Source organism: Haliaeetus leucocephalus, unplaced genomic scaffold, assembly GCF_000737465.1.
Source record: "Haliaeetus leucocephalus isolate CR32 unplaced genomic scaffold, Haliaeetus_leucocephalus-4.0 Scaffold217, whole genome shotgun sequence".
In the NCBI taxonomy this organism is placed as follows: domain Eukaryota; kingdom Metazoa; phylum Chordata; class Aves; order Accipitriformes; family Accipitridae; genus Haliaeetus; species Haliaeetus leucocephalus.
This window is the reverse complement of record NW_010972653.1, coordinates 4166099-4180473: the sequence shown is the minus strand read 5'-3', so window position 1 is coordinate 4180473 and position 14375 is coordinate 4166099. Positions and strand designations below refer to the sequence as shown.

Genomic DNA, 14375 nt, shown 5'->3' with positions numbered 1-14375 from the left:
CGCGCCGCTCCGCTCCGCGCCCGGCCGCCGGCGGGAACAAAGGGCCGCGGGCTGAGCGCTCTCTCCCTGTGCGCAGGACGCGGCGCTGAGGCTGGTCGCCCGCCGCCGCCGCGCTCCCGCCCCCCCCGCCACACAAAGGCAGCCGCAGCTGGACGGGCGAGGGACCGCGCTCCGCGCCAGGGCTCCGGTGCAGCGTCTCGGCTGGTCTTCTCCATACTCATGAACATACAAAGGTCAACCCCTATCACGATAGCACGGTATGGGAGACCGCGGAATAAAACCCAGGATTTCGAGGAGCTCTCGTCCATACGGTCCATCGAGCCAAGCCAGAGTTTTAGCCCGAATCTAGGGTCGCCGAGCCCGCCGGAGACCCCGAACTTGTCGCATTGCGTTTCTTGCATCGGGAAATACTTATTGTTGGAGCCTCTCGAGGGAGACCACGTTTTCCGAGCTGTACATCTGCACAGTGGCGAGGAGCTAGTTTGCAAGGTAATACCTCTCCTCCTTGTTCTCCCCCCGGGTTAGCCTGCTGTCGCGTGTTGGTTTCCCGTGTCTTGCAGGAGGGCCGAGCTCAATTATTAAACAGTTGAGAAACAAAAGGCAGGGAGACAGCGTTAAAGGCGAATCCTGTAACTTTTCCCTCTCTCTAGACAATGGCCACGTTATAGCGGTGGCCCGGAGCCAGTTCTGCCTTTTCCCCGGAGGATATTGTTCTGGAAAGAGCCGTCCTTTAAGTAGGTCTTAACATGAGTTCAGATCAGGAGAAAGCCTCATCTTCCCCACTCTCACTTTTCAAAATGGAGTAGGGAATCCCCAGCTAATTTTAAGGTGTTGGGACCTGCTGGCTTCCTCGATTTTTCCTCTCCCTTGTTCTGTGAGTTGGGGTACCGAAGAGGATGGAGAAGCGGGGCGGGGGGAGATTGCCAGCAGCTTTGTCTTAGAAGTGATTTAAAAAAAATCCACTTCGAATTAAGCAGCCTGAGCTCCCTCACCGTGGAGGTTGTTTGCAAACAGCATCCTCCCCCATTGCACAACCGAGCAAGAATAAAACCTGCACACCTACGGTTTTTAGAAGAGCAGACAAAATAGCTATCCCACTCCTCGTAGCCTGCCCGCTTTTCTCTGCCTCCTCCCAATTTGCTCCTACTATTCAAAGGTGAGCTGTGGGGAAAAGAAACCCCTGTGTGTGCACATCTGTGGAGGGATGTTTTTCTCTTTTCGGGCTGAGGGAGTATTTTCCTTTGTTCCTAAATTGTGATTCTCATTGTCTGTAGTGAGCCAGACTTATGCCCGGCAAACCGAGGCAGTACCCAGTAGTTGTTTTTATAACTACGTAGCAAACTGCAACCTTGCAACCCACGCTGCAGTGTTTGTATTGTTCCCAAAATATGGAGTTGTGCCATTTGGCCGTCTTGGGCAAATTTCTGGTGTCAAACTAACTGCGAAACGGAAAAGTAGACGTATTACGGCTTATTTGTGTTTTGGGGATTAATGGTGGTATTACTGACTGTTTCATACTTTCTCATACTTGATTCATAAGAAGTTACGAACTAGCCTGTAGCAGGGAAGTGAAAATAATTGCTTCTGTTCGCTATTTGTAAAGGTTGGAGTTCAGAGGGCAATTTAAATATGCTTACTGATTGAGTTATAAAACCTGATGTTAAGGCAAGCTAGGACTTTGTGTGATTATTTAAGGGGAAAAAAGGGCCCGTGACACTGCAAAGGACTAATATTGCATGCTGAACTGAATGCTTTGTTACTAAACTGAAACAGAACATGAGAATTTCTAGAATGAAAGCCCTGCTCGGTGCAGTAGTACAGTAGTACAGCACTCTAGGACATTGGCATCCTTTCATGAAATAAACAGAACCCACAAAGCTGCTGCTCTGCCTGAAATTATAGGTGAACTTGCATAGCAAGTAGTAACGCGGGGGCTATGCTCTTCTTTGTTTCCTGTTTGGTTTGCAGGATTAAGGCACTGTTTTGATAACAGTATGAACAGCGTAACTGCAGCTCACAAAGGGTGGACTTTATTTTTTTTTCCTTCCCTTTAAGCTATATGTTTTTGAGCTGATCCTGACATTTGAATAGTATCAGTTTTTCCATATGTGCGAGGCACTACTAGCTGTGCTCCAAAAATACGATCTCAGCCTGAATTGTTAGTTTGTGAATACGCAGTTGTCAGTCCTGAACTCGGCTTAATTTAATGCGGGCTTTAAAATGCCTGCAGTATCGTGACTACTATTTGTCGAGTAGCCTTCCGGCTAAGAGACCTGCTATCTGGTATCTTATTGAAGATGCTCTTAGAGATTGCTTGCAGAAACATTGGTTTGGATAACAGACACATACTGATGATTCTCAAGATTCATTTGGCTGCACCCACTGACTATACAGATGCCGTTATTTGCTTCAAGGCTCTGTGGCATCCAAACAATGGTAACTTCTCACTTCCAATTCCCAGCAAGAACTAAATCAAACTGCAGCTTATTGGACATTTGCTGAATTGAGGCCAGGGATCTTAAAAGCTGTGATACAAAGAAGCCCTTTATAAAAGGTATGCTAGACTGTGGCAGTATGATAGCTTCCCATCTCCCCCCTTTCAAAGGTAGTACTGGTACATATCCAGACCTACTTACTTAACGTAGTCTGAGAACCGCAAAATGTAACTAATTTATATCAGGATAATCTGGTTAGGAGAGAATTCTGGAAAGGCTTTTTTTTCAATGAGGGTTTGAGCTGCGTGAATGTTCCTGCTTAAATTTTATTTTATAGCAGCTGCTTATATAAGAGCCATTCACTTACAATGCAGTAGTTATGAGTTTTGAGATCCAAATGTCAATGAATTCTCCTCTGGAATGAATTACACACCAGGGATTTTAGCAACACTCCCTCCCCACCCCAGTTCTGCTTCCCTGGTGCACCGTGTCACCAAAATGCCTCAGTGCTAATCTCCCCTCGCCACGTAAAATGTGTTGGATCTGTTTGGCAGTCTGCCTTTAAGGTTGGTTTTGCCTATGCCAGAGTATAGCAGCACAGGTACGGGGTGGAGTGAGAAAGAGATGTGCGAGGAGGGGGTGTCCCAGTTTCTTGGGGTTTGGGTCCTTTTCTGCGGAAGGAATTTGTTAGGATTGTGCTCTGTAGCGTTAAATGACTCGGGTTTTGAAGCCTCAGGTAAAATTTTGATCGAATGGTATCTCTCTCACTCAGTTTTGAAAGCTTTTTAAAGCTTCAAAGAAAGCAGGGAGATTTGCTTCTTGGAGAGGATACAGATACCCGCTATTGGAATACAAATACTAGAATAGAAAAAGAAGAAAAACAATTGCAGTTTAAACCAGTTGGGTAGAGACCTATACCAGTTCTTCATTTTTATGTTCAGTTAGAATGACACGTGACTACCTTAAATTCTTTTTACCAAAGTAACAAAACACCCAAGAGTAAGTTACATATTAATCGAATCTTTATGCTGGTGGAAATGCTAATCCCTTGCTTTGTAGTACCTCTGGAGCAGGTATGATTAAGAATAAAAATCACTCCTATGAATACTTTGCTCATATTCTCTTTTAGCACACTGACTTCTGTTATTCTCAATGAAGTCTTTATTTTTTCTTGTAATGCGGGCATTTCTCATTTGACTCAAATACTGAATCATTCGTCATCACTAGATTATAGTAACTTTTTATATTTGGGTTTCCCAGCAGCTGTCTTTAATTCTTACAGCTCATTCATAAGATCAGTGATAACACACTTACTAGTAAAGGGACACTTTGCTTTTAGTGGAGCACTTGATTGAAATGCAGAGAGTTCAGGGTGGTTTTGTCTTTGCCTTTTGAAGGATGTTTGTCTGCACTCCAACAGGCAGGGCTATTTCCCGGGTTGTCCTTCTGATCTTGTAAACAGCCATTGTAAAACTGAGACTTTGAAAGTGAAAGTGACTTTGCTGTTTGTCGGAGATGAAAGAAAGGCAGGAAGTAAATATGAATAGCGATAGATGATATTCTAAACCTGAAAATCCTTAAGGCTTTAATGGGTTAATAAAATGAAGAGAGAGAGGCATGTGTATCAGGGTGCATTTAATATGATGGCTTCTCTCAATACAAAGCTACTGGCTGTATTCTCTATGAGTTTATTTGGATGGAAAATAGAAGATAAACACATTTCTGAGTACTGCCCTTATACGTTGCTGGTCTTCACAGTTTAATTCAGATTACGTTCTCAATTTGATGAGCTATTAGCTAATGAAACTATATTCTTGCTACAAGTTTTGAAGACTAGCCTTTCCTGTCAAGGTTACTCCTGTCTTCTGGCTGCGGTTGTGTAGTCTGTTTTGTTTTGTCCTCAGTGCCTTGAGCTTGTGACATCCTGTTTACATCAGTGCAGCTTCAACAGCAGCATAAATTGTTCTTAGAGATGGTTCTGTTAACAGAATTAGATGTACCATAACTTCACTGTCCTTCGTGTCGCTAACCCTGGCTTTACTGTCATTATTTCTGCAGGTGTTTGATATTGGCTGCTACCAGGAGTTATTAGCACCATGTTTTTGTCTGCCTGCACATAAAAATATCAACCAAATTACTGAAATAATTCTTGGGGAGACAAAAGCGTATGTGTTCTTTGAAAGGAGCTATGGGGACATGCATTCATTTGTTCGTACCTGCAAGAAGCTTAAAGAAGAGGAGGCAGCCAAACTCTTCTATCAAATAGCTTCTGCTGTTGCACACTGCCATGATGGTGGACTGGTACTGCGAGATCTCAAGCTGCGAAAGTTTATTTTCAAGGATGAAGAAAGGTAAGAGTCTCCTTTACTTTACAGGTGGGGGGTGCCTGAGGTCAGGTATTCAGAGTTACAGGATGCTGTGCCCTTTATTGTCACTGTACCATTCGTTTGTGGTACGCAAGGTGTTACACCTTCTTTGTTTTCCTCTGCAACCTGATCACGGGATGGATGTGCCATTTTACCTTCTGGCTTAGGCTTTAAAGTAAGTATGGAGTGTGGTTTGCATCTGTGCCTGGCCTCTGCATCTCCACATAGAGGAGCACCCTCATTCCTGAGGAGGGGACGTCTCTGGGAGGAAGGCGCTGCAGAGATGTCTGGTGTAAGAGCTCCGCTGTCATGAATGCTTGCTGGTGTTAAAAGAGGAAAGGAGCAAAAGATCCAGTATGTTAAAGAGGGTTGGGGACTGAAATAGCTCATTCCAGTGAGGAGGCTTGAAGAGGAAGAACAGCCAAGCGGTTAATGCTGACACAGGTTGGAGGGAAGGGCCATCAGTGCTTCGAAGGACTGCTTTGAGGACAGCTGCTTGCTTTCCCTGCTGGAAGGGTCTGGAGGCTGCTTCTGAGAGTATTATGTGGTCACTACTCATACTAAGACTAAAACTGCCCTGCTGAGTGAGCGCCTGTTTTTAGTATGAGAGCTGTTGTGGTACTTGGGGAACTGCTTCTTTTTTTTTTTTCTTTTTTTTTTTATTATCTCCTCCCTGCACACCCTCCTCTCAATAACTGAGTGGTAAATGATTTGGTGAAGGAGTATGGGAGGACAGGGAATGCAAGAATGCTGGATGCTCTGTGTATGTTGTTGAAGTGATATTCCTGATGTTACATCATGTGTTTGCTTGCAACTTCCACATAAGGCACCGGAGTAGTAAACACTGCCAGAGTAATGTCAGGCTTTCACAGAGGGATTAAATTGGAAGATGACCATTATGAAAAAAAAATGAAACTAAATGGGGACAGGGCCTGCCTTTGTGCTTCTTCATGTATTGGTAGAGGATGGGGAGATGTTTTTCCCTTTTAGTTAAATCCTATAAATTGTCTGAAAGCTTGTTCAAACTGTTGCAGAGTGAAATGGATGTTCTGGAGAGCTTTGTTAAAAATAACCAGTGCATATCAATTCCATTTGGGGCTGTTCGGGGGAGTTATAAGCAACAGCTGAGGCACATAAGTTTTCTACAGGCTCAGTAAGTCCATGATCTGAGAATTAGAAAAAACTAATACACAATTCAGTCAGGAAAGAGAAGTTCCCCTGGCCTTAAAATAAGTGACATCCATCTACCCTGTTTTAACTATTCTCTACTGAAATTTTATCACGAGCTGAGTTTTGCAAAATAAACTTCTCCTTTTAATCTCCTTACAAACTGAAAAATAAAAGACATCTTTTCACGTCTTAATTCAGTTCAGCCAATAGCTATTCCTTATTTTTCTACCACAGCCCCAATATATATGGTTACCCTTTCCTTATCTTCAAATAAAAAAGCCTAAAATGAAACTAGCTTAATGTCCATTCAGGCGAGTAATGCAAAGCTGAGAGATGTAAACTGCACTTTCACAACTTTTACTCCGAGTTTAATAATTAAACACCATTATAGCACCTCTGATGCAGATAAGAAGGAAACTTGTAGAAAATAGTTGAGGGAGGGATAGTTTTCTGTCGTAGCTGATAACGTCCTAACGTTAAAATGGATTTTTTTTTTTCTTTTCCTGGGGATATATGTAAACTTGTGTGGTTTTGCATGAAGGACAGGACTTGGAAAAGCCGCTGCAAGTGAAGGCAGCGTGAGCTGAGGGCAGTGCAGTGGGAGCAGCCGTGGGCCTGTGCTGAATGCTTTTGAACTCCTACCCTGCCGCTTACTAGGAACTGAATGCAATGCGAGGCACAGGGCCAAATCCTTTAGCCACCCAAGAAGAGTGGTGCGTACTATAATAGCAGTGTTTGCTTTTATGAATGTTTTTAACGTAACTGTCATCTGCAAAATCACACAGTTACTCACTTTTGAACAGTGTCTTCTAATTATACAATAAGTCACTTTAAAGGTCAAAGAGGACTTGCAGGTTATTTTTAAGATAATCGGAGTGCGGTTTTCTCTGGATGTGATGTTGATTTGTAAGTAGAGAGGTATTGTAATCCTTTCTCTGCTAAATAAACAGAGATGAAATCGTGCGAGATAGTCGCTGTTTGGTTCTGTTTCTGTCTTTTTTCACATGCTCAGCTCATCAGAATGTAATCAGTCATCACTTTCAATCTGCTGCTATACTTAGGCTGAAAAATCTTCCTGGTCCTTCCGGGTTCACGGAGGTGTTTGTGTGTTGCTCGCACCCCTCCAAGCTCACGTTTCCCTGAGGCTGCCGGTGCTGGTGAGGATGCCAGCGTGCCGAGCAGCCTGCCTTTCAGAAGCTGCCATCGCCGGCAGTGCCTGGGAGATGGGTGCTGCACAATCTCTTGCTCTTTGATACTGGTAATGAACCAAGGGGGAAGAAAAGAGGTGAAAAAATATGGTGAGAGGTGAGAAATATGTGTGAACTCCACTGCTGCGTGTTGCCTGTTCTTCTGAGCTCTTTCTCAGTAGTTCTTTTCCGAACTATTTCTTCAAGTCTGTTTTTCTGCAGTTCACCTTTAGTACCTACTGCTTTGAAAGTTTCTCTTCTCAGAGACTCTCACAGCTTTTATTTTGGTAGAAGAAAAGATGGGAAATATCCGGCATGCAGGCAACACATGAATGGAAAACTCGCTGCTTCCTATTTTTTTTTTTTTAGTAAGATACTTGTCTGCTCTTAGCTGAGAGCTGCCAGACTGGAGGAGCTAGAGAGAATGTGAAGAATACATGGAAGCAGTTCCATTCGTTTAAAAAAGAAAATCAATTAAAGCATTTCGTAGTACATATTCCTTCCATTGATCCTAATGGTACCTGGTAGTTCGATATGAAATTGGTGCTCCTGGAGTTTTGCAGACAGGTGCATACTGTATTGAAACTCTTTCCACCCCACTCCCATTATCTAAATTACAGCTGGAATTTGCAAAGATTCAGTCTCCTGACCAAGCAGTGTCGTGAGTGCTCTTTGCTCCTACTGATGTCGCTGCTAAGAATGCATGTGATGTTCTCCTGATGTACTAAGTCAAAGGTAGACTGTGATGGTGTGTTAAGTCTTATTCCTGCATGTGTGTAAATACATCAGGACTTAAAATGAAATCCAAAATCCCACAGTGTGGAAACAAACAAAACCAATTTGTCTGTGTTTCAAGGTGCTTTACCTATAGCTTCTTTTAATCCTGAACTGCAGAAATTTTGAAGATATGGTAAATTGCATTGCATGAAAATGATGTGTGCTGTTGCCAAGCTCCTTAGGTCTTTTATGGTGGTTTTTTGTTTTGTATAAAAGAAGGTTGGGGGGTTGTGTTTTTGGGGGGGAGGTGTGTCTGTGGTTCCATTTGTAAACAATAGGTGAAATAGCCAGTCTTGTAGTATTGAAATTTCAGAGTTAAGCTTCTTAAACCTGCAGCTGATCTTGATGAAGCAGAACTTCTAAGGCATTACAGCATGGCTGGAAATGTTTTGTAAGACTGGATTAGCAAGCAGCAGCACATCCATTAAATGAGGGCAGTGACTTTCAGAGCACTGAAAATATGGAAAACAACACTGACTTGCCATGCTGAGTCTCGCCAGACTTTCTAAACTAGCTATAAGATTCTTGAATACTTTAAAAATTGGGTCCTTAACCTTCTAAATAAAACTTGAATCCAAAACAGTGGAGGTGAGCTAAGGTAAAAATTGTGGGTTTGTACGTTTTCTGCCTCCATCCATGTTGGTAATTTTTTCTTATCCTAGCTATTAAGCCAGGTCAGTGTTGATGTCGTGAGGCTCTTGCTTTTGATTATTTTTGCTGTGGTCATGTCATGGTATTTACAGTTTTCCTTGTACAGCCTGTCCTCATAGTAGGCCCGTGGGCAGAGCGACTGTGCCCTTCTCCTAGCTGGTGTCCCACAACGATGTTGCAGAATGGGCAGGGCTTTTTGGGTTTTGCTAAAAATAGCACTGTACACAGTATATAGCTAATAAAACAGTTCATCAGTCTGATATATAGCAGATGCTTTGAGAAAGAGCCACCTCAAAGATCTCAGTATTAAATCAAGCATTTCTGTGTTGGTTGTTCCAATGGTTTTCTTAATACAAGAACATTTCTGCTGTCAGGGAATTATTAATTTCTTTAGTGCGTTTTTAAGCCTTTAATTATATTAAAATACTAGCTGTCGTAATATTTGAAGCTTAAAGACCTTGTACATTCATCATACTTGTTGAAGGGAAAATTAAAATAATTTTGGTATTTAGATATTGTAATTTTCCTGTATTCTTTGAGTAAATATGAGGCAGGTGGGATTCAATAAAAATAAATAGAATTTGACAGTTTTTGCTCTGCACCGGGAGAATGCAGCCAGTACAATACACTAATCTAGAAAGCCTGTGTTAGCATAACATATTTATTTGGTGCTCTTAGAATGCTTTTTTTTTTTCTTTTTTTCCTCTAGAATTTCTCAGCTTTGAGTGGATGATGCTTTAAGGTGACCTAGTTATGTTGTTTGCAATCCTAGTGATACAAACTTGATCCCACAAAAAAATACGGAATGCATATACCGACCTTTTTCCAAGTAGACCTTTAATTTTCTTATAGTTAGTAGTAAGTTTCCTCCCCAGCATTTGTCAAATTTTAATGCGGTCAGCTGCTTTTTCCCTGTGGTGTTAGAACTTGCTGTTTTACTTACAATTCTATAGAGAACAGGTAAGTTAACACTTTCCCTAAGTCCTAGAAAGAGAGTGGAAGAAAATAAAAAAAATAGGAGTGCTCTTTAAATACCAGAAGATTTAGAAATAAAACCAGTCTTCATCTGTTTTTGTCATTTAAGCACTTCACAGTACCCTGAATGGGGCCACAGGACCAAAGAACGTAACTTCTTCAATAGTGGAGAATCATAGGTCAGATTTCAACCCAGAAATTACTATTCCTAGAATATGGGGAGGAAGGCAAACTTCTTCACTGGCAGCAAATCTCTGCTGTCAAACTTAGGACAGAGGATGAAGCAGCTGCACAACTGTTTTCCGCGGAAGGGTTCGTGCTTCCTTTTGCCTTCACGTGGTTCGGTTACTGAGCCTCTGTTTTCTCCCAGTGTTTCTGGGAGCAATGCACTCTGGATTTCTTGGGTATGTGGTACCCTTCCCAGCGGGGCGTGGGAGGCTATCTGCAGATGTCGAACATCACACCGGCCCTGTGAAGTGATAAATCTCCTCCCGAGGGCATAGATGGTCATAGAGGTTAAGTGCTGCACCTAAGGTCATAAATGAAAGCAAGAGCCGGGGAAAAGTTGGCTGCTGGCTGGCCCTGGGATGAGAGCAGGAGCTCCAGTGGACCTTGAGTCAGCTTAAGGCCCTTCAGTGAGACCTGAGTGGTGAGAGCCTTTGCTGTAGTACCCAGCTGTGGAGTTTGCAAAGGTTTCCTCGGGCCCTGCTATATTTTGGTATTTGGCTCATAGTTTGACCTGTATCTTTTCTTCTTCACGCTGTCTTCACTCTTTTCCCTTTGCAGCTTCATGCACTTGCTCTGCTGAAGGGTGCTGTTGAGGTGCAGCCCAGTGCCATGCTTGGAGCAGGAGGGGAGTCCTGCCTGGGGGCCTGTGCTTGAGGCTGGCCTGCACTGCTGCAGGTTGTCCCCATGTCCTGCCCAGCCTCCCCAGCCACGCTGTCTTGCCTTTCTGAGAGGTGCCTCTGGCTGAACACTGTGTTACCTGTTGGCTGCGATGCCTGCCGTGGTTGGGTGCCCATCATGAGATGCCCATCACAGGACTGATCTTTCCACTGATAGATGCTTTGCAGTCCCTGGAAGTAGATATCTCTTGAGACATCTTGCATTAAGAGTTCAACGGCTGGTCATTTTGAAGACTTGAAAGCCTCCATCCGTAGACTCGGTGCAAAATACTCCATGTTGACTTTTGAGCAGAGATTGAGGACGTCTGCGGATGTCTGTGCTGGGGGTGAGGAGGGGAGGCAGGGAGCCTGGCTAGCAGCAGCTGCAGTGAACGGTCATGGGGAAATTCTTCTGCTGCCTTTTCTTCTAATTGTCTTTATTATCACACTGTGAGATTACTTCAGGCTTGGGAGGGAGAGGAAAGGTGGAGATTGTAAACAGGAGCCAACCTGGGGCATATTTAGTCTTAAGCACCTGCTCTTTGGTAGATGTATATTGCTTGGAGGCAGGTTTACAGACATCTAAGCAAAAGGTTTCCAGTGGGGTTGTGAAATAATGGCCCTGCTTTATCTTAGAGGTGCTGAGCACCCACTGCGGGCTCAGAAAGTGTAGGGTTTTTTTCACAATATGCAGTTATGTTAACAAAATAAAATTTTGGTCCCCTTTCCCTGTGCAGCTTCACCGTGCATCGTATGAAAAGACCTAGAAAAGATGGCGAACACAGCATACAGTTGGCAGCAGAGCCTTTTAAAACTCTGACCTTCAATGTGATCTAAAAAGCTAAAAGTGAGGTGAAGTAGCTGCTCTGAGCCAGATGCTTATCAAATAATGGACTCCTTGCAGTATTGTAACCGAGCCCCTCTGTGGAAGGGTCTGCATCAGATTTCAGATCCCGCACCCCAGCACATACGTTGCTACCTACCTACCTGCTTACTTTTTGGGGAACGTGTTGTCTCCTTAGGCAATAAGGGCATGGAAGAAGCTAAGCATATGGCATACAGGACAGGCTGTTGCCAGCAACCCTATTTTGAGTGTTGTAAAGCTGAGGTCTTTGGGGCCCCAGCCCTTCCTGGAGGTGCGTGAGGGGGTGATCTCGGACCATTTTTTTGACGTGGAATTCTGCAGGAAAAAAGCCAGCTTAAAACAAGTTAAAAGCCCTAAGTTGCTGGGTCCTGCATGTCAGGAGGGGGGTGTGTGGCAGGGCTGAGTGTGCTGGTAGCATCCCTGTGGAGGAAGGGTGGGGGATATGTAATTTTTAGAGGCTTCCTCATTCTGCGGAAGTACCAATGAGGGAATCTTCCCTTAGGAACAAGGTTCATCCTGTAAACCAGTGCTGCCTGCGAGTCCCAGTTGTCTTTTGAAACATATCCTTGAGCCTGTTTCATTATGCAAGAGATGGTTTGTCTGACAGCCTTTGTGCAGGGTTTGGGTTTTTTTTTTTCCCTGAAGTTGTGTAGGATGTTGTGTGGTGAACTCCCAGGCTGTGTGCTGTTATGCACTGGAAGGGATCTTACAGTGAAAGGAACAGGATTTAAATTGATGGCATAACATTTCCCCTCTGATCCCATATGCCTCGCTGCCCTCGGAGGAGATAGGGTAGTTCTGAGTTCAGAACGAGTCTTTGCACCAAGCTGCAAATCATCTGCACGGAGTTTCATTAGCCGCCTTCCCCATCTCAGTGTCTCTGCGATGGCAGCCTACTTCTGCATTATTTAGGAGAGATTCCCTTAGTTAAAAAAAAATCAATTGGCAAAAGATAACTGTTTCCAATGTCAAGCTTCCCTTTTATTTTTTTTTTTCCCTCTTCTTGTGACTCTAATAGCATGATTGCATTCATGCTTGTCTCTCTTTATGATGGGGTGCTAGCAACTGACCTTGATTAAATGACCTGTAAATTATTGGCCACATAGGAGCAATCCCTGATCTGCTGGACAGTTGATGGCTTGAGTGCCTCTACCTAGGGAAAGGCTTTCCTGGCCTCAGTCAGAGTCATGTTGAAATGTGAGATAGCATTGCTTGGATGCCTTCATTTTTTTTTTTGTGTGTGTGTGTAGGGAGGAATATTGTGAAGCACCTCTTTCCTTTAGAAGTTGCTGGTTTATATTTACCTGCAGACATATTAATAAAATGGCAATTCAGATGGCAGCAACAGTTGTTTTCTGATCTTTGGAGGTATGAGGCTGCTATATAGAATCTGTAAATCTGGATCATCTAATTTGGACCCACCCTGAATAGCAAGTTGATGGTGTACCTGGAGTGGTCATAGCAGGATGGCTCCTGCCATCTTCTCCCAAAGCAGCTGATGTGCCTGTCATCTGGGCGTGGTGCTGTACTAAAATTGTGGGTCTGGTCTGCAGTTAGGGTTTCCAAAATGGTAGTGGTGGCTCAGCTGTGGTTCAGGTGTTATTTCCCATACAGATGGCTTTGGGGACAGACTAGAAGCAACTGCTTTCATTGACTCGGGCATGGGCTCCTTTACTACTGACTGTTTATTCACTGCAGTGGAGATATTTTCCTCTGAAAGACTCAGACTTTCAGTCAGTATTTCTGCTTTAAATGTTCCAGACTTTTTTTTTTTTCCTCCTGCCTTATGAGCTTAGAGCCCTCTGAATAATTCCGCTGATTTTGGTATGGAAATTGTGTTTGCTTTTGGAGAGCAAGTGTGAATGCCGGGTTCTTACAGCCCTGGCTTCTGTGTCAAAAGGCAGGATAGCAATTTGCCAGTAGCCCCTAAGCTCTGCAGGGAGGAATAATGCGAATCACTCTGGAAAAAAAGTGTAGGATGTGCAACAAAGCTGTCTGCCAGAGATGGGTGCTAACTCAGGAGGTTGCATTGAAGAATCTTCTGGAAGACGTTTAATTGATTAGGTTTTGTTACATTACTGAAGAGCAAAGTCTGAATGCAGTCAAGTAATGAATGGCATATTGATAAGAAATTCAGAGTGGTATTGTTTTTCATGGGTTTCCCTGACGGTTTCTATGGGGACAAAGACGCATTTCCCGTCTGAGTGCTGCTGCTGCCCTCTGATTGCACTTCTGTGGTTTCATTCACCAGTAATGGGGAAGCATTCATAGGCAGAATAGCTTCCCCTTTTTAAATAGCCATGATTCAGGGTTGTATTTTTTTTTTAATGCATTAGACTAATGCAGTGTTTTATCAATGATCTGATAGATGCATAATGCTCTTTTTCCAAGTGCTTATTCAGGGCCTGCATTAAAACTTGAAATTATGTACTGTAATTACGTAAGCCTTGACAAAAGTCTTTGTTGCCCTACAGTATGTGTACAAAGTGATTCTCATCCGGCTTTGGCAGTAGTTTACATTTGAACTTTAGGGATTAATTTTGTTGCAAACATTTCAGTGGTTGAACTCGAGTGCTGATGCTTTTGGAAAACGTTTTTTTCTCTTGTGGGGGTCCTTCAGTTGACTGATGTGAGTTAATTATTTAGAGAATAAGAGTTTTTTAGAAATGTGACTTAAAAGAGAGAATGATTTTTGTTTGTCCTTTTTCTGCTCTGTGATGGGAGGGCACTTCAAAGCTGATTGTGATTTCACATCTCAGTGTTTGGTTTTGAGTCTGCCCCTTGCCTGCCAAGTGTCGAATTTAGGGTTGTCCAGTTACTCTGCAATTGGATTCACTCCCCACCCTTTGCTGTGGACGTTTTGTATTCTCAGAAACTACTTGCAATTTTGAGGGTCTGTTTGTTGTTGTTGGCGTCTATTCTTTTTCCTGGATATTTGATTTCAGTGTTTCCTCTGAGAGAGAGTGTGTGGGGGAGAGAGAGATTGCTTCTCATCCAGCGTGTCTCTGCATTTCTGTGTATTTAGACTCCCCTCTTTCCTGTTCCCCTCCACCCCCCTTCCCCCC

The 14375-nt window shown here is 43.5% G+C and overlaps 1 protein-coding gene across 1 annotated transcript in view; it reads left to right on the top strand.

Annotated features, from left to right (window-relative positions):
- Positions 1-14375, top strand: part of TRIB2 (tribbles pseudokinase 2) — a 21212-nt gene that overhangs the window by 836 nt on the left and 6001 nt on the right. The window contains exons 2-3 of the mRNA XM_010566657.1: positions 77-489; positions 4494-4786. Coding sequence (XP_010564959.1) covers positions 220-489; positions 4494-4786 — 563 coding nt within the window. The 5' untranslated portion in view covers positions 77-219. The remainder of the gene's footprint in view (positions 1-76; positions 490-4493; positions 4787-14375) is intronic.